The 19,836-nt window shown below is 40.0% G+C and overlaps 1 protein-coding gene across 20 annotated transcripts in view; it reads left to right on the forward strand.

Annotated features, from left to right (window-relative positions):
• Positions 1 to 19,836, forward strand: part of KMT2C (lysine methyltransferase 2C) — a 237,278-nt gene that overhangs the window by 182,645 nt on the left and 34,797 nt on the right. For 14 of the 20 annotated variants that reach the window (XR_004137992.2, XM_064487184.1, XM_064487185.1 and 11 more), the window contains 13 exons: positions 1,574 to 1,678; positions 2,018 to 2,065; positions 3,049 to 3,186; positions 3,352 to 3,384; positions 3,485 to 3,634; positions 8,396 to 8,528; positions 8,754 to 8,968; positions 10,622 to 10,695; positions 11,852 to 12,034; positions 12,419 to 14,332; positions 14,752 to 15,041; positions 16,316 to 18,132; positions 19,221 to 19,332. Coding sequence is in view for 19 of the 20 variants with exons in the window: in XM_064487184.1 (XP_064343254.1) it covers positions 1,574 to 1,678; positions 2,018 to 2,065; positions 3,049 to 3,186; positions 3,352 to 3,384; positions 3,485 to 3,634; positions 8,396 to 8,528; positions 8,754 to 8,968; positions 10,622 to 10,695; positions 11,852 to 12,034; positions 12,419 to 14,332; positions 14,752 to 15,041; positions 16,316 to 18,132; positions 19,221 to 19,332 (5,212 nt within the window). In the remaining variant the exon portion in view is untranslated. The remainder of the gene's footprint in view (positions 1 to 1,573; positions 1,679 to 2,017; positions 2,066 to 3,048; positions 3,187 to 3,351; positions 3,385 to 3,484; positions 3,635 to 8,395; positions 8,529 to 8,753; positions 8,969 to 10,621; positions 10,696 to 11,851; positions 12,035 to 12,418; positions 14,333 to 14,751; positions 15,042 to 16,315; positions 18,133 to 19,220; positions 19,333 to 19,836) is intronic. The other 6 variants (XM_031455744.2, XM_031455753.2, XM_031455746.2 and 3 more) reach the window with 3 other exon arrangements.

A 19,836-nucleotide genomic window follows, 5' to 3' on the forward strand; every position in this document is an offset into this window, starting at 1 on the left:
ATTTCAAAACCTAGGTTAAATGTAATGTTCTGTGTAGCTGAACCACTCCTTTGCCTTTATAATGGGGAATTTTAAAGTAACAGCTGTTTTTTTTTTTAAACACATTTTATCCAGTGTAGTCCATTATATCAATTTTAGTGACTTATTGATAAGATGCAAAATCTCTTCTGGTAGGGGTAAACTTTTAGAACATGGTCTTAAAAAAATGTTGGTTATAATTTGATTAGTAGAATTCCATTGGTTTAAAACACACAAGTACACACACAAGGAATTACCCAGGATTTTAAAATTTCACCTGCACTGTTGTCTAGAGAGTACATTATTGAAATAATTTCATTTCATAAAAACTTTACAAATATTTGGACATGCAAAACTCAGGTTAGCTTTCAATTTGAAAAATTGTAGTATTTTTATGCATGTATAAATTCTGTTTGAGAAGTATATGTTTAATGGGACAGACTATTTGTGTTTCACAGCAATATTTGATCTAGAATCTAGAGTGTGAATTTTATGTCCTCCTCTTCTCTCTTTTTTCTTAAGTAAAAATACGGTCAAAATGGATTAGAAATTTCAAATGGTCCTTAACTTCAATGACTAATATAATTACTAAAGGTTGTTTAAGTATCTTCCTACCTGATCAGACCAGAAAACCTTGGAGTTCTCCTTGACCCTTCAATATCTCACATTCCGCATCTAATACATCCACAAATTTGTCGCTGTCTTCCAGTGATATCCCAGACCAACCACTGCTGCCACTGCAGTGCCAGCTAGCACCTCCTCCCAGCTAGCACCCCCTCCCAGCTAGCACCCCCTCCCAGCTAGCACCCCCTTCCCAGCTAGCACCCCTCCCAGCTAGCACCCCCTCCCAGCTAGCACCCCCTCCCAGCTAGCACCCCCTTCCCAGCTAGCACCCCTCCCAGCTAGCACCCCCTTCCCAGCTAGCACCCCCTTCCCAGCTAGCCTGCTGACTGACCCATCTGCAGTCCTGCCTGTACTCCTTACCCCTCTCTACCCATCTGTTCTGCACGTGGCAGATAGCAGTCACATCCTCTCCTAGGCGTCAACCCTCCAACGACTTCCGTTATCCGGTTGACCCTTGAACAGCAAATGCCCTCTTACATGAGGATTTTTTTCACTAAATGTGTACAGCATTCCTAAGCAGTCCATGGTTGGTTGACTCTGCAGACGTGGAAATGGGGATGGGGAGGGCTCACTGTAAGTTATATTCAGATTTTTGACCATGTAAGGCTTGATGCCCCTCTCCCCGATGTTGTTTATGTTATTGCCTTTATTGTAGGTTTTTATATTAAATTTTATTTTATTGTTAATATATGGCAGCCACAAAACCAAAACAGTATTCATTTTTAATGTTTTCTTATTCAAAAAGTTGACTGCCTTCTCTATGAAAAATTCCTTGGTTTAGAAGTAATAATCTTTTTATAATTCTGATACCTCCCTCAGCACCTGCTATACTCGTAAAAGTATTTAGTAAATGGTTAGATGAGTGAGAGCATTTTAGAACTTAATGGCTAGGAAAATAGACTCACTAAGTATTTTTACTCACTGTGCTCAGGTACAGCTGACGACCCCTTAGCTGATATTTCTGAAGTCTTAAACACAGATGAGGACATTCTTGGAATAATTTCAGATGACCTTGCAAAATCAGTTGATCATTCAGGTATATATGAATGCTATTTGCCTAGTGTCTGCTTTGTGATGTGAGAGGTTTATGTGTGTGAAACAAGCTTAGTCTTTTTCTCTGAAACTGAAAAAAAAAAAATTTTTTTTTTGGCATTGTCAAAGAACTCATCGTTTTATTTGATCTACCTTGGCCTTCCTGTTTAATAGAGAAATAGCAAGTTAGCAAGTTAGTTAATTTCCGTTGTCTTTCTAATTGCATCCAGTTGAAGGCTTGTTGCCTTGAGTCCTGCTGTATCTTATTTCTTCTTTTGTTTGCGTTGCCCCTCACTCCCGCTCATGTGGTAATCATCCATTTTATTTGGTTTGGGTCTTGTAGGTCTTGATTTATGCACTTTCCAGGTTGAGAGCTCACCTTTTCCATTTGGTAAGAAATTGAGCAATGGATGACGGCTGACTAGAAGTAGTCTTTTTTCCCCCCCATAGTGATTTCAGCTGAAGCAACCTGTAGGTGCATGTGTATTTGTTTTATAGTGCTAATTTGTCACTAATCCATACTTTGCTTTTCCCTCTGTGTGTGCGGCTAAAGCATGGTACAACTGTACTGTGCTTTGGATGACTTTCTCTGTAGTGTTCTTTTTTATTTTGAATGAATAAATGGTCTTATTTTTGTTAATATGTAACTTGTAATATTACCCAAGTGTTCTAGAGTTCAGATAAGAGCAGATGAAGTTTTACTTTTGGATAATATTGAGAAAGCATGATAAAGAAAGTAGATGGTAGACCATGTTTAAATGTGACTGTTGCCTAAAAACCAGTTTATATGAGATAAAGCCTGTTTTAAATATAATCTGTATCTCATTTGTGACTACAGAATATTTCAAAAATACGATCTGTAGTAGAGATTATTCACAAAAGGATAATTTTTACTAAGCATTAATTAACAATTTTATCTCGTTCCATTAATTTGTGTGAAATTTAATTGTTTCACAAACTGCATGTGATAGTTGGACCATGCATTTGAAATCAGTTTTCCAAGTTAAAGCAGTTACTTGTATGTTGAACATTGTGTATCGATTCTTGGAGATTCCTGTCTTAATAATATGATGCTTAGTTTTTCGTGTGGAAATTAGCAATTTAGAACCAGATGTGCTCTTTTGTTCCTCAGGAAATGTATTTGCTTTGATTAAAATATAACTTTAAGGGGCATCTAAGTTTACAAATACAGTGTGCCTGATTTTTACTGATTGACTATCCAGACTGATACAAGAATCCAGATTAATTCAGAATTACAGGCTTTTTGTTGCTGTATTTTAATCTTGTGTTGTGCATTAATGCAGGTGTGTAGTGTCAGGCACTTTGTGTGAGTATTCAGAACTCACGTTTTGTCACTGCGCCTTGCTCCTCTAGCGGGAATGGATATCGGTCCTGTCGCTGATGATCCTTCCTCGTTGCCCCAGCCGAGTGTCACTCAGAGTTCGCGACCATTGAGCGAGGAGCAGCTAGATGGAATCCTCAGTCCTGAACTAGACAGAATGGTCACAGATGGTAAAATGTTTTCTAAAAGACATGAGTAAATACGATTTTCAAAGATTTCTGCATGCTTACTTATAATTTAACTTCTATTCTGATCATTGCTATGTCAAATGCAATTTTGTTTGCGTATATTGAGATGGTAATTGTTAATGTTTCCATTTCTTTATTTTATCCTAGGAGCAATTCTTGGAAAGTTATATAAAATTCCAGGTATTTGTGTTCTGATTTTTTAGTTTATGAAAATGGCATTGCCTATGCTATGGCTCTAACAGTCTTTTGCTCTTGTGGTCATTACAATTTTCTCTCGTAGAGCTTGGAGGAAAGGATGTTGAGGACTTGTTTACCGCTGTGCTTAGTCCTGCAACCACGCAGCCAGCCCCATTACCACAGCCACCCCCTCCCCCTGCACCGCAGCTGCTGCCCTTACACAGCCAGGGTACGTCGCCTCTAGAAAAGTGTCGTAAGTATGGTTCTGCAGTGTGTTCACTAATGTGAATTCAGCCCCGTCCCTTAACAACAGTGTATACAAACTGACAGGAAAAGTCCTCTTTTGTAATGATGGAAAAATGCTCATCTCTGAACTTACCTCAGTTACACACCTGGTATCCTCTGGAAATCTATGATCCACTTTATGACCAGAATTCTTTTGCTCGCTTTATTGGCAGTGCCAGTATTAATAGTGCCTGCATTCTTCCCTTCCCCTGTCTCAGTCCTAGCTCACTGTCACTCAGTCTTTCCTGCAAAAATGTTTAGAGAACTGCTGCCTCTCCCCTGGCTGCCTTGGACTCATTCATCTGGTCTCAGTTTCACTGTCGCTCCTCAGTGATGAACAAATCACCACCTTAACAGCAGTCCCTGTGCTTTTCATCAGTAGCATGTGGTGCAAATATGAATGCCCGTTTGGGTAATTGTAGTTTTCCTTTTAGATTGCGAGCTCCTTGAAGGCTGGGGCCACATCTGTCTTCACCACTGTGTACTTTGCCACACGCAGAATATGTCCTCAGAACAGCCTTTCAGAGTAAACCATCAGCCTTTCTACCACTGTTGACTGTGACGTTCCTATTTCTGTGAAAATTAGCCTATTTTCTTTGGCTCATTTTCTTCTACCTGCTTGGAACTCATTATAAAATAAGTTGAAAGCTTTACTTTCTCCTTCTTTCTGGAGAGCTGCAATCTGATAGCTTAGAATCAAAGTTTGTGGGAGTAGGGAAGGAGATAGTGTGGCAGATGTGGCATTTTCCTGTAGGCAGGAGCTTGGAGTGGTCCTGTGGTGGTGCGTGTTGATAATTTGAGCATTGGGTCATTTCTGTGTATCCTGTTGTCGCTGCTTCACGATTCTGTATAGAGTTGAATAATGATGTTTTTATACACTCATACACTGTTTTCATTGTAAGTGCTGAAATGTGCAAATAATTTAATGTTATCTTTACTACCAATTTGGTGTATACATGAAAAATTCTATAATGCACATAATTAAAATATTTTAGTTTCATTTTATCCTCTAAACATAAATTTACCTTGATTTTTCCTAGACTAAACATAGGATTTACATTTGAATAAAACAGACTCCTCATAAGTGCTTCTTGCCTTAGTTGTCCCTATATGCTTTCTTAATGATTAAGAACTATTCAGTATTTCTCTTAATATATAAGTGTTTCCTAAAACTAAAAGTATGTATTTTAGAAATCAAATCAGTTAAGGATGCATTTCTTAAGTTTTACAATCGTTTAAATCATTTCACTGTGCAGCCTCATTTTTGAAAAGGTTTTGAGGGGATTTTTTTGTTTGTCTGTTTGTTTTGTTTTTTGGCTAGGTGCTTGTATGTAATACAGAAATGAGTAAGGCTGATTACCCACAAGAACTTATAAGCCTAGTGTCATAGACATTCAGGTGTGCAACTGATTTGTATTACACTGGAGCATAATTCACATGGAGCCTTAAGAGTCACTACAATTTCAACGTTCATGTTTGAAAGAATAATAATTCTAATTTAAGGATAAAGCATGATCAGGTCACATATAGGGTGACACATAGATACTCAAGAATGGCAACTTTTAGCATTTTCCAGAGCAAAGGGAGAGGGGTAAGTAGAAAGTGTTTAAGAAGACAAAGCTAGAAGGTGCACACTGGGGATGGATGGTGTTAGGTAGCTCTGGAAGCTGTGCATTGGCAGTTGGCCTTTTTCCTCCAGGTCTGAGGTGACCTGACGGGTTACGTGTTTTGGCACAGTAGCTCTGATGTCAGTATAGGAAGTGAATTTAAGACATGAAGGGTTGTACTGACGCGTTGATTGCAGTTGGGACTGAGTGAAAATTTGGGTTCCATGTAAATATATCTCCAGTGTTAGTTGAAAAGAGGAGATGGATTTGAGAGGCAGTAATGTTAGAATAAGTAGGGTTGTGCTACTGAATGGATGCAAGCTGTGAGGACAAGGGGGGATGTAACGGAATTAGACTGTGTAAGTCAGGCTTGCGTAGAGGGTAACCAGTCATGCAGGAAACTAGAAATGGGGAACAAAGAAGACTCTGTGTGTGTGCGTGTGTGTGTGTGTTGTAGAGGATGGTGGAGGGCAGTAGTGGACATAAAATGTATTTACTGTTAAGCCATTTTCAGTTTGTTAGAAAAGGGAGACACACATTGTTGGGATTTACTGGTGATTGTAGTTGTTCAAGGCTATAGATGCAAATGTAGGAATCACCCGTGTAGTGGTACTAATTGAAGTTGTGGGAAGGGTGAGATTTCTTAAGAAAACAAACTGCCAGTAGAGTTTAGACACTTGAAGAAGTCTTTTTAATTCAATGTAATGAGTTATTTGCTTAACTCCACTGATTTATATTAGGCATGCAATTACATGCTCCTTTTCATCCCCTCTTTTAAGGGTTAGGGGAAAGTGAAAAAAAAAAAACCTGAGATTGAGATAGTGAGTGAGAGGTATAGGACCTTAGAAATGATGTTCATTAGACAGATTGTAAAGTGGGGTGAGTGCTTGAAAGACATTGTTTCATTGGATTATAAGATTGTTGTGCTCTTTTGCAGAACAGTTTAATGGGAGGGGTGAGAATGGGCCAGTGGCAGAGGGTGATGTGGTGACAGTTCTACAGAAGGTCAGAACGTGGAGAAGGGAAATTTCCAGAAGACTGACAAGAGTAACTTGGAATTACTTTAAGTGAAAGTTACATAAAGTGACTTCCATTCTTACCATGATTCATGCCATGAAGAAGATATGACCAGGTTGGGAAGATACAGTAGACTTGAGGTGGGAGTAGGGAGACCAGCTCCTAATTAAAATAGTAATATGGGAAAAATGCTTTACATTTTACTTGAATAAGTAATTTATTTAATTTCTCTGGGTCTTTTTGCATAAATGGGGCTACATATAATAACCCTTTTCACAGGGTTATTGTGAGGACCAGAGAGTTAATTCATGCATGTAAGGCTTTTAGAACAGTGCTGGGCATTTGGTAAAGTGCTGGTAAGTACTGGCTATTATTCTTGGGTAAGATTACAGTGTGGTTGCATCATGGTTACAGTAGTCAGTGCTGAGAGAGAGCTGCAGGGTGGGCCACATTCTCATTACCAGTAAGGAAGCTTTTATGTATCCTAGTGACATTTGATATTTTTCAATAAAGTCTCATATTCCTTAATGGAACCTACTTTTCACTGAAGTTGGAAAGAGAGGTAGCATTCTGCTTGGAATAAATGGAGAAATCTTGCTCCTTACTCTAATCCCTGGAGTGAACTGAAGTGTCCTGAGACACTCATTGTGGAGTTCAGATCCAGCGGGCCAGTTCTGCCACTTCGCAGGGCAGGCTTCAACCTGGAATGGCTCCAGGACCATTGTCCTTGAGACAAAAGCCTGAGAACTTGCAGGCAGTCAGCCCAGTGTCCTCAGACAGGAACTGGAGAGTTAGTTGTAATAGAGGGTCTGGTTTAGCTGAAAGACATTGTACAACGTGGAACGTTCTGTGAGCAAGACACTCTCTTCGTTACTCTTTTTCCTAATTGTATGGCATGTGGCCAGACTAGGAGTTCTCCACCATTTCACCAGGTATGCCAAGTATTAACCAACTCTGCAACTGTGTTTCATTGGTGTAATTTATTGGTGATGTAGATCTCCTAATATTGTTCCGAGTGTTGTAACAGTAGAGGCCATGTATTTATTACTTGCTGAGTTGGAAGGCTTTTCTCCCAGTTTTATTGAGATACAATGGACATACAACACTATGTCAGTTTCAGATGTACAGCGTAATGATTTGATGTTCATCATGAAATGATTACCACAATGAGTTTATAGGGACAGTTTTTGAAGATACACAGAAAAAAGTCATCCCTCCTCCACTCCCCCCCCCCAAACAAAACAAAACAAAACAAAACAAAACACTACTTGGATAAGGTCAGTTGGCTTATTTCCAAGTAGTTTAGAAGAGTGGGAAGTCACCATAAGGGTTGGAGTTACAAGCTTGAGAGTTACAGGGAAACACAAGGTGGTCTTATTATGGTTTGCTTAATAATGTTTGTTTAGAAAGAAGATGAAAAGGTATTTGGAGCTTGTGCATAAGCTGCAGTGAGAATTACAATGTATTTGGGGCTGAAACTGCAAGTAATGCAAGCGAGGTCACAGTCAGAGTGGATGCATCTTTAGCAGTATTCCCCTAACTGATGATGGTAGATGGAATACTGCTTGTTGTTCCAAACCACTTTAGAGAAAGTACCGATTTAAGAATAATGGGTGGTTTTTTATATAAGGAACATCTGTTTGTAAATTTTGATTGAAGAAGAGAAAGAGTATTTGATAAAACTTAACTAGCATTTGTTGAGATTCATTCTTTTTGTAGAGTTAGTCTGTACTGCACACTTCCTGCATACTGGGAGCTATGCTGGGAACACACAGCATGCCAGTTATGTTACAGAACACCTTCATTTTATAGAAATAGAGATTGATTCTGCTTCTGACAAGTAGCAGAATTAAGATTCAAGCCCAGGGCTGCCAGCCACAAAACACATGCTACTTTCAGTATACCATTACGAAGTAAACAGAATCACAGAGACCAGATTTCAGAATTTTATAACCCAAAGTCACTCTTTAAACATTTTATAGTATAATATTGTGGGGGAAATCCTACCTTTAAGTCATTTTACAATTTTTCTTCAGAAATATTTCTGTTACTTTAAAATTATTTTTAGTAATATGCAAACTGAATTATTGTTTTCCTCTTTCAAGATGTTTTTTCACGGATGCCACTCATGAATGGCCTTATTGGACCCAGTCCTCATCTCCCTCATAATTCTTTGCCTCCTGGAAGTGGATTGGGAGCTTTCTCTGCCATAGCACAGTCCCCCTACACTGATGCCAGGTATTTTAAAGCCTTCCCTTTCTATGGAAGCTGAAATCATTTTTGTCATCTAAATGTTAATTAGTCTAAGTTATTGTGCACAGTGTTAGTAGTTAACATTTATTGGAATCTTGAGTAAGAAATCATTGTTACTTTGTAATAATAGGTTTAATGAAATTGTACTTGACCATAGTATTTTGAAAGTTACTTTCTGCTTATGAAGTAAAGTTGTTTATTATTTGCCAGGGATAAAAATCCAGCATTTAATCCAGTGGCAAGTGACCCTAACAGCTCTTGGACCTCATCGGCTCCCACTGTGGAGGGAGACAGCGATACGATGTCAAACGCCCAGAGAAGTGCACTCAAGTGGGAGAAGGAGGAGGCCCTGGGTGAGGTGGCGACAGTGGCTCCGGTTCTCTACACAAATGTCAATTTCCCCAACCTCAAGGAAGAGTTCCCTGGTAAGTCATGGACACTCACCGCTTTCCATGTCACCAGCTTCCTGCTTGTGTAATGACAGTTTTATTTTTGTTTTTGTTTTTGGTTTTTTTTTTATTTCTTACAACCATAGAGAGCCCGTTTATCGTCACTAATTTTTATCTAGTGTGACTGCACGGTGTGAAAACTCCCTAGGGATCTAGAAACATCTTGCATTTTCTTGCTCCTAAGCTCTGTATCCATTTGCGTGTCTCCCAAAAGTTAATTTCAGTTAATGAAATCACTTTAGCTCCTAGCAGTCAGTATTGTGTTATATGTGTAATTCTACAAAAAAAAATTCCTAGAATAGAAGCTTACCATTTAATCGGAAGTATCGAGTTAGGCTCAGTCAGACTCAATACTAAGTATTGTTCACTCTGAAACTAACTCAGTATTATCTCCTCTTCTCCCCAACTGTCCAGCCCATTTGAAAAAAAAAAAAACAGATGGTACAGTGTACCATTTTTGAAAGTTCTGATTAACCAGAGGATGAATGAAATATCACTTATAGACCATTTGTAAGCAAATGCTGATTTATTATCTTGAGTTCATGTTGCAAGACAAACTGGAATTTGAAAAGGGCATTTAAACTGTCTTGCAGTAGTTGGTTCCCAGCTGTCAACACATGGTTCTTTCAAATTGCTAGAAGGGTATCTAGAAAGGAAATTTTTAAGGATGACCCCTGTCTTTTTAGGTGCCTTTTTGATTTGTCTCCCTTGCAGTTCTTTATTCATTCTACATAGAAATAGTACTACCTTATCTAACAATAGAAATCAGTGGTTTAGTGCAGAGATGTCTGTTAAAGCAACAAACACAAGTATTTTATTTTAAAGCACACTTTTATTTGCTATTTAAAGATGAGCATGTCTAGTTATATTAAGTCACTTTGTGTCAGTATAGATTGTCCTTGGAGTAGAGCTATAATTTTTCGTTTTTGTTTTTGTTTTTTTAATTTTTACATAATTTTCTTTGACAAATGTACTATGTGATTCTAGAACCTCATGAAATACCATGTTAAGGCTGTTGATCTGTCAACTGATTTCCATTCTTACTGGCTTTTTCAAAGTTTTTTTTTTTCTTTTGTTTTTGAATATGGGCTGAATCATTTCTACATTTATTGTTAACTGCTGATCTCATCTAAACTTCATTTTGTGTACTGTCTTGACATTGAATTTCATAGGAATGACTTGACATCATTACTTTTCCCTGTCTTTGTTCTGCACAAATGCTGGTGTGATGCTCATTTTTAATAATGATTGCTTCTTTTGGTCAAACTGACAGGCTTCTCTAGAGTACAGATGTTTTCCAAAACTTGTAGCTTTGGTTCTGGTAGCATCTTACATGGTTAAGGGAATATATTATATTTGGCTTAACCTTATCTTGGCTGCTGAGACCTTTGATTTAAAAACTTGCCAACCATGCAGGCGAGATTGTTAATGAAGCAACACTCCATTCAGAAACTGTTTGGCCTACTGTGTGCCAGGAACTTTATACTGTACAAGAACTAAGTATAGGACTATTAATTTATGAAAATACAGATAGAGTAAGTTTAACTGTTAGTAGTTTGTCAAACTTTTTATTAAGACATGTCATTACTGTGGTTCTGTAAATTTGTATGCTGTGTTTTTCTGTTGCAGACTGGACTACTAGAGTGAAGCAGATAGCCAAGTTGTGGAGAAAAGCAAGCTCACAGGAAAGAGCACCATACGTGGTATTTAAAAAAAAAACTCCTATGTTATGTCTTTAAACAGAATACTGCAACTTTATTGTCTTAGGTTAATAAAAAGATTTTCCATTGCAGAAAACGAATGTTGATATTGTACAGCTAATAAACAGTTTTGGTTTTTTGGTGATTTCCTCACTCACGATGTCTTAATATAGAGGTTGACATTTTTATAAGCTAGTTAATAGAACCCAGGATATTGAAGATTGAAATCACTTATTCTAGGAGCATGGTTAATTCATTTCACTTTAAAACTATTTTATCTCTTTGAAGGAGTACTAAATTTTGACGCTTCATTAGTGAGCCTCAGATTCTTCCACAATAAGTGCTTTTGTATTAGGTTTAGTAGAGAATCTTTGTATATCTTGAAAGGGACATATCTAGACACCTTTAAGGGACTTTTGAAACATGGAGTTTGCCAGGAATTACTGTGATATTTTATAAGATTCACAGTCCACATGGTGAATTGTTTTCTCCCAAAGAGTCAGATTAAGATTGTCAACTTGATCCAAATCCTTACTTTCATTTTAAAGCATATTAAATCTGTATTATTGTTTCGGAAAACATGTGCAGTTATTTTCTGTGTTGGTCTTCAACACCCATGTTACCAGTGATAATGACGACTTGGATAAAGCAAAAGTGGGGGGACGAGGAATGTGCTGATAATGCTTTGTTTTGCTTTACCTTGACTGGCAAAGATAATGGCAGGGTATTTTTAATATTTCTCAATGATTTTGTTTTAATGTTAAGCTTCACATTCCAGATTTTAGAAATGGAGGATTGATTTGATTATTTTCCTTTTCTCTAAATAGAGAGAGATTAATTTTCCCTTTTTTTGAAGCGTCTGTTAAGAAAATTAGGATTGAAAATATTAGATTACGTCTGGGTTCCCTGGCTTGGTTCAGATAGAGAGATGGAAACATGTCCTCGGTTGATCCGTGCTTTACAAGGAGGACATGGCAGGTAGTGTCCTGATCCATTCACACGAGAGGCTATAAGTTCTCAACTATTTTCAACTACTTAACCTGACTTTTTTTTTTTGCTTTTATATGGCAAAGTTCATCAGTTTTATTTAATTTTTATTTCTTAAAATACATTAATGCATCCTAGGAGATAATTTTCTTTTCCTTTTATTTTTTTAAAGCAAAAAGCCAGAGATAACAGAGCTGCCTTACGCATTAACAAAGTACAGATGTCAAATGATTCCATGAAAAGGCAGCAGCAACAAGACAGCATCGATCCCAGCTCTCGCATCGATTCCGATCTCTTTAAAGATCCACTAAAACAAAGAGAATCAGAACATGAACAGGAGTGGAAATTTAGACAGGTATGTGTTTTGTTTTTTTTGAGACTTCGCCTTTTGAAATTGCATTTTTGCTTTCTGAGAAAGTTGCTGCTTATGTCATTATTTCAGATACAGTTCTTATTCAAGTACAAAAATCTGTAAAAATTGTCTTTCTCAGTAAATGTATATTTGAGTTGATTTGGGAAAGTTTTAAGAAAATATTATAAACAAGACAGAGCCCTGGACCTCAGGTATACTGTGACAAATAGCAGTCTTCTTTGCGAATTTATCATCTGATACAGCAGCGATCTGGTAGCTGATGACATCAAACAAGTTGATGTTCTGTTGCTTTTCTCTCCTTCGCCCCCCACGACAGCTGTATTCATCCTTAACCATGTAATTGCTTTTTCTTTCCTATTTCAACAGCAAATGCGCCAGAAAAGTAAGCAACAAGCTAAAATTGAAGCCACCCAGAAGCTGGAACAGGTGAAGAGCGAGCAGCAGCAGCAGCAGCAGCAGCAGCAGCAGCAGCAGCAGCAGCAGCAGCAGCTGGGCCCTCCGCCACTCCTGGGACAGTGTGGCTCAGACACCCCGAGCAGCGGCGTGCAGAGCCCCGCGACCCCCCAGCCTGGCAACGGAAGTATGTCTCCTGCACAGTCGTTCCACAAAGACCTGTTCACGAAGCAGATGCCCAGCACCCCTACTCCTGTGTCCTCCGACGATGTGTTTGTAAAGCCACAGGCTCCACCTCCTCCTCCAGCCTCCTCTCGGCTCCCCGTGCAGGAGAGTCTGTCACAGTCTCAGGCTTCTCAGCCGCCTTCCCCGCAGGTGTTTTCACCTGGTTCTTCTAGCTCCCGACCGCCATCTCCAGTGGATCCTTACGCAAAAATGGTTGGTACCCCGAGGCCACCTCCTGGGGGCCATGGTTTCTCCAGAAGAAATTCTGCTGCCCTGGTGGAAAACTGCGCCCCCTTGTCATCGGTGTCTCGGCCCGCTCTGATGAGTGGGACAGCGGCAAACCGGCTGCCCCCGGTCACAGATTCATGTTCTTCCTCCACAGCAGGCAGTGACCCCTATGCAAAGCCTCCGGACACACCTAGGCCTGTGATGGCAGATCCATTTCCCAAACCCTTGGGCCTACCCCGGTCTCCTATAGTTTCTGAACAGACTGCAAAAGGTCCTCTAGCAGCTGGAACCAATGACCACTTTCCTAAACCATCTCTTAGGACAGATGCGTTTCAAAGACAGCGGATACCTGACCCATATGTGCGGCCCTTGTTGACGCCTGCACCTCTTGATGGTGGTCCTGGACCTTTTAAGACTCCACTGCAGCCTCCTCCATCCTCTCAGGATCCTTATGGGCCAGTGTCGCAGGCACCGAGGCGATTGTCTGTTGACCCTTATGAAAGGCCTGCTTTGACACCAAGACCTGTAGATAACTTTCCTCATAACCAGTCAAGTGACGCATATAGCCAGCCTCCCCTCACTCCACATCCGGCAGTGAATGAATCTTTTGCCCATCCTTCAAGGGCTTTTTCCCAGCCTGGAACCATATCGAGGCCGACATCTCAGGATCCATATTCCCAGCCTCCAGGAACTCCACGACCTGTTGTGGATTCTTATTCCCAACCCTCAGGAACATCTCGCTCCAATCCAGACCCTTATTCTCAGCCTCCTGGAACGCCCCGGCCCACCACGATTGATCCATACAGTCAGCAGCCACCCACCCCAAGGCCGTCGACGCAGGCAGACTTGTTTGTTGCATCTGCACCTAATCAGAGGCACTCTGATCCATATGCGCATCCTCCTGGAACACCAAGGCCTGGCATTTCTGGAGTTCCTTACTCTCAGCCACCAGCAACGCCCAGGCCAAGGGTTTCGGAGGGTTTTACTAGGTCCTCAGTGGCAAGACCAGTCCTCATGCCAGGTCAGGATCCTTTCCTGCAGGCAGCACAAAATCGAGGGGTGGCGTTACCTGGCCCTCTGATAAGGCCACCTGATGCGTGTTCCCAAACACCGAGGCCACCAGGACCTGGTCTTTCAGACGCATTTAGCCGTGTTTCCCCATCTGCAACTCGTGATCCCTACGATCAGCCTCCAGTGACTCCAAGGTCTCAGAATGACTCTTTTGGAACAAGTCAAGTTACTCACGATGCTGCTGATCAGCCGAGGCCTGGGTCAGAGGGGAACTTCAGTGCACCTCCCAGCTCTCCAGTAAATTCCCAAGGCCAGCAGTTTTCTGGTGTCTCCCAGCTTCCTGGGCCTGTCCCAACCTCAGGAGTCACAGACACACAGAATTCTGTAAATATGTCTCAAGCAGATACAGAGAAATTGAGACAGGTAAACAGGTTGTATATTCTTACATGTTTTACATGTGTTATTTCAGAAAGCTATTTCATCAAGTTGATGTTAAGGTTTTTTTCTGTAGAATTATGTCGTACTGCAGAGAAGAAAAATGAAGTTGATGAAGGCAGCACCAGTGAATTAGGTTTCTTTATCTAGTTTCAGTCTTCATGAGTTTGGAGAGGAATTCTTAACTATGAAAGCTTCAGTTTTGTGATAGTTGTATGGCAAGGAAAAGGACCCAAATCATCGATTTATTTCTTACAGTCTGTTGAATTGTTAACTGTAACTAGTGTTTTACCAAACTTTGAAACATTAAGATTTTGTAAACATTACCATATTCACATATTGGAAGCATTGGAACTTAAAAAGCCATTATCAGAAATCCCAGTGATTTTTGTTTCTTTCCGTTTCAGCGACAGAAGTTACGTGAAATCATCCTCCAGCAGCAGCAGCAGAAGAAGATGGCAAGTCGACAGGAGAAAGGATCCCAGGATCCAGGAGCAGGGCCTCATCCAGGTCCCCTGCAGCACTGGCAGCCGGAGAGCATCGGCCAGGCATTCACTCGGCCTCCACCCCCCTACCCTGGGAACATCAGGTCACCCATTGTCCCTCCTCTAGGACCTAGATACGCTGTTTTCCCAAAAGACCCCCGTGGACCCTATCCTGATGTTACTGGCATGGGGATGAGGCCTCATGGATTTAGGTAATGCTTTTAATTTCATGCCAGATTTAAATTGCTAACAGAAGGGAAAATCAACTGAAATTACTCTTAATCAAGAATTGTTTCCGTTTTTTACTCTCGACCCCTTCTTAATTCTGCTGATAGGAGGTCATGGATTTGTTTTTAACCTCTTAGTACTCTACAGACTCTGGAAACAGTCCTTTGTTACTAATTGACTGCGATAGTGTTAGATTACATTCCAGCCACAATGAGGTAGTTTGTCATACTCGTCAGATCTCCAGAATGTGACTGCCTCCTGGGATGTGAGTGAAAACGGTCTTCTCCCCCGGCTTTTAGTTTTAATTTACCTTGTATGTATTTGTGGAGATTTCCAAATGGAGAGGATGTGTTTGCTTAGGAACTTTCCATTCCTGATGATGAGATAGTTGTAAAGCTAGGGGCGTTCTTTTCTGAAGAGGCCAGAACTGTCAACGCCAGCTGTGAGCCCGAGCCACATTGAGGAGGCTGCTCTTCAGCATGTGCTGTTGTGTTTTCAGGCATGTTTTTTAATCTGATACCTCCCTCCATATTATTCACAGTCTCACCTGTATTTTCCTTTTTTCTTTCTCCTTACTTACACTTTTTGCCTGTTGCTGCATTTTATATTTATTTGTAAATTGCCTTTAGTTCTTTCTAGAATGAGGTACAATATAAATACAGATATTTCTGTAATTAATTCATTTACTGAATCTTCACAGGGGATGCCTTTCATTCTTTGTCTTACTACCCCGTGCTCATTCCTTTTGAGCATGTAGGTTTGTCTGTGCAGTCCTCATGCCTTTGTTTTCTTACATCTGGAGGCCTGTGAGTTTCTCTAGTACAGTTCATGAGGCCTCCTACCTTTATTCAGACATCTGCCCCAAATCGGCTTTTTCCATATCCTAGCCTCCCGAAATATTGGAAAGAGAAATGGACTCTTATTCACCTCTAGTAGTATGCTGATTTCTGAATGGTTGATTCCATCTGCTTGGTGGCTTTTCTTTGTCTTTGTTTATGTTGTCTCTTAGATCATGTTTTTAGAGCTCAGATATGGTATTCATTATGGGATACTTAGCAAAAATTTATTTGCACATAGATATTTTATAAATGCTTACTAATGGTGATAATTTTGCTTTTGGTAAGTCATTTGTATTTGGCAACATTAATTTTGTATCTGAGTTTAATCTAAAAAAAATTTTTTTAAAAAACAAATCAGCCTAACTCTCAATTCAGTGTAGTACTTAATATTAACTGTATGCTTTTTACCCCCCTTTTAGATTTGGATTTCCAGGTGGTAGTCATGGTACCATGTCAAGTCAGGAACGCTTCCTTGTACCTCCTCAACAAATGCAAGGACCCGGAGTCCCTCCACAGCTGAGAAGATCGGTATCTGTAGATATGCCTCGGCCTCTAAATAACTCACAAATGAATAATCCAGTTGGACTTCCTCAGCATTTTCCACCACAGAGCCTGCCAGTTCAGCAGCATAACATACTGGGCCAGGCCTTCATTGAACTGAGGCATAGGGCCCCTGACGGAAGACCTCGGGTTCCCTTTGCTGCTCCTCCTGGCAACCTCTTAGAGGCTTCTCATCCAAGACATGGAAACTTCATTCCCCGGTCAGACTTTCCAGGCTCCAGACACGCAGACCCCATGAGACGACCTTCCCAAGGTCTCCCTAATCAGCTACCTGTGCATCCAAACTTGGAACAGGTGCCACTGTCTCAGCAAGAGCAAAGCCATCCTGTCCATTCATCTTCTATGGTCATGAGGTCTCTGAGTCATCCCTTGGCTGGTGAATTTTCAGACGCCCCTTTGCCTGCACCTCCACCAGCTGAAACAGCATCTGATAATTTACAGATAACCACGCAGTCTTCTGATGGTCTCGAAGAGAAGCTCGATTCTGATGACCCATCTGTAAAAGAACTGGATGTTAAGGACCTCGAGGGGGTTGAAGTCAAAGACTTGGATGATGAAGATCTTGAAAACTTAAATCTGGATACAGAAGATGGCAAGGGAGATGAACTGGATACTTTAGGTAATTTGGAAACGAATGATCCCAACCTGGATGACCTCTTAAGGTCAGGAGAATTTGATATCATTGCATATACAGATCCAGAACTTGACCTAGGAGATAAGAAAAGCATGTTTAATGAGGAACTAGACCTTAATGTTCCAATTGATGATAAATTAGATAATCAGTGTGTGTCTGTTGAACCCCCCAAAAAGGAGCAAGAAGATAAAACTGTGGTTCCTTCTGATAAACCTCCTTGGAAAAAATCCACAGTCACCAGTGAGATAAAAACAGAAGTATTGTCTCCAGATTCTAAAGGGGAAACCAAATGTGAAAGTGAGAAAAGTGATGAGGGTAAAGATAATGCTGACACTCCCTGCTCACAGGCCTCTGCGCATGCAGACATGAATGGTGGGGAGAAGGCTTCTCTGCAGTCCTGTGATACGGATGCACTTGAGAAAAGAACTAATCGGGAAACAGCTGGCTCCAGCACAAGTGTTCGTGGATCCACTCAGCTGCCCGCTGAAGACGTAATAAACTCTTGTGGTGTAACTGGATCCACTCCAGTCCTCTCAAGTTTACTTACTAATGAAAAATCTGACAGTTCAGACATTAGACCATTGGGGTCTCCACCACCAACTTTGCCAGCCTCACCATCCAATCATGTGTCAAGTTTGCCTCCCACTCTGATGACACCACCTGGTCACGTTCTGGATAATACTGTGAATTCTAATGTGGCCGTAGTTTCCAGATTAAACCATACATTCCCTCAGGGTGTGCAGGTCAATCCAGGATTCATTCAGGGTCAGTCAACAGTCAATCACAGTTTTGGGACAGGAAAACCTGCAAGTCAAACTGTGCCTCTGACAAGTCAGTCTAGTACCAGTGGCATGTCTGGGCCCCAGCAGCTAATGATGCCTCAGACATTAACCCAGCAGAACAGAGAGAGGCCCCTCCTTCTGGAAGAGCAGCCTCTGCTTCTGCAGGACCTTTTGGATCAAGAGAGGCAAGAACAGCAACAGCAAAGGCAGATGCAAGCCATGATCCGTCAGCGGTCAGAACCGTTCTTCCCTAACATCGGTAGGAATTGCTCTGAGTTTCAGAAATAATTCCTGTGGGCATTGGGTGGTGTGTGATCTGCTCACAGTATTTCAGTATTACAATGACATGTGGACTGAGCACTATGTTTCTGCTCCTCATTCAGCTTGGAAATGAAAGTGATTTAAGAATTTTAGATTCCTCCCAGGTTAATCAAGAGTTTCAGACCTTCTCAATTCTATTTTTTATGGTATTGTTTAATAGAAACAAGTCATTTTTTAGTTCTTTCTGTTTTTATCTTGTATTCTGTGAGTCACTGAAAGATGAATTTAAAGAAATTATGCTAGAAGTAAACTTCTTACTGTCCTATTATGTAGAATGAATACTTCTCAATTTCTTTCCTATTCTTTTTTTTTTTTTTTTTTTTTCGGTCATAGCTCTTTAACTCATTTCTAATAGCTTACTAATTTGGGGGGAAAACCTCACAAAACAGCAATACAGGAAAAATATTGCGCTTCTGAGAGAAGGAATTAGCAAAAGACACATATCTTAAGGAATGCTTTCTTCTAAACAATACAGATCACCTCTGTCCTACATACGTTACCATTTCCATCATTTTGGTCCATTTCTTTTTCATGTATATGCAGAGAGGTCCTTTCTCAGTAGCCTTTCCTTATTGCGAGAAATTGATACATTTTTCTCTTAAAGAATGATAACTAATTTAGTGAAATTCCTTGGAAACAACTGCAAATTCTCATTCATGGTGAAATGTTACTAAAGAAGCAATTCTGCTTAGCATTGTGAAAGTTTGGATGAGAGGAATTGCATTGCTTTAGATTATTGCTGTAATTTCCATTGTATTTGATAAGCTTCTTGTTTTGATTCTTGTAGGAGTAAGGTAGTAAAGCATGTTTCAATTATATATTACTTAGATGGGTTTAAATTCAGGTTGAAATTCTGACCATCTCGTAATTCCTTACCTGGTATAGAAACCTATAAAAGTGATTATTAAATAATAAGGCATACATGTCTATGTATTACATAATGTTTGTGATAGTTACATTACCTCTTAGTGTCACTCGATTCAAGTATTGTGAAATAAGTAACTTCAAAATATGTTTCTTCTATAGATTTTGATGCAATTACAGATCCTATAATGAAAGCCAAAATGGTGGCCCTTAAAGGCATAAATAAAGTAATGGCACAAAACAATATGGGCATGCCACCAATGGTTATGAACAGGTAGGTGAAGATCTTTCTCATTCTTACATCTCATACTTCCATCAAGAAATGCATGAAGTTATTACTAGTTACTAGAGAGGGCGCATAGTAACTCAAAGCCTGGATTGTAGGAATGAACAGTAAGCATTCAAATTGGCTGTGATGTCAGCTGGATATGATCAAATGCAAAATGCTATACAGATGTAAAGATTACATTTCCATTATTTTCAGGGTAAACGTAATAAAACATCATAGAATCATTTGAAAGATTGACTTGATTAAGCAGGAAATCCAAAATATTTAAGTATATGTTTGTTTAAATACCTTTAGAATAATTGATGCTAACTGAAAACTGCTTGGGACCGAGATCCTTCACCCTAAACAGGTGAAGATGAGGAGATGAGCAGAAAGTAGACATGAAACTGTTCCGTGTTGAGAACAGAAGGTAGTTTATTTAAGTCCGTGAATATTTTTTATTCTATCACAGGACTCTTAAAAGTTAGCTTTTGGAAAATGTATAAGCTG

This window comes from Camelus dromedarius, chromosome 7, assembly GCF_036321535.1.
Source record: "Camelus dromedarius isolate mCamDro1 chromosome 7, mCamDro1.pat, whole genome shotgun sequence".
Lineage (NCBI taxonomy): Eukaryota > Metazoa > Chordata > Mammalia > Artiodactyla > Camelidae > Camelus > Camelus dromedarius.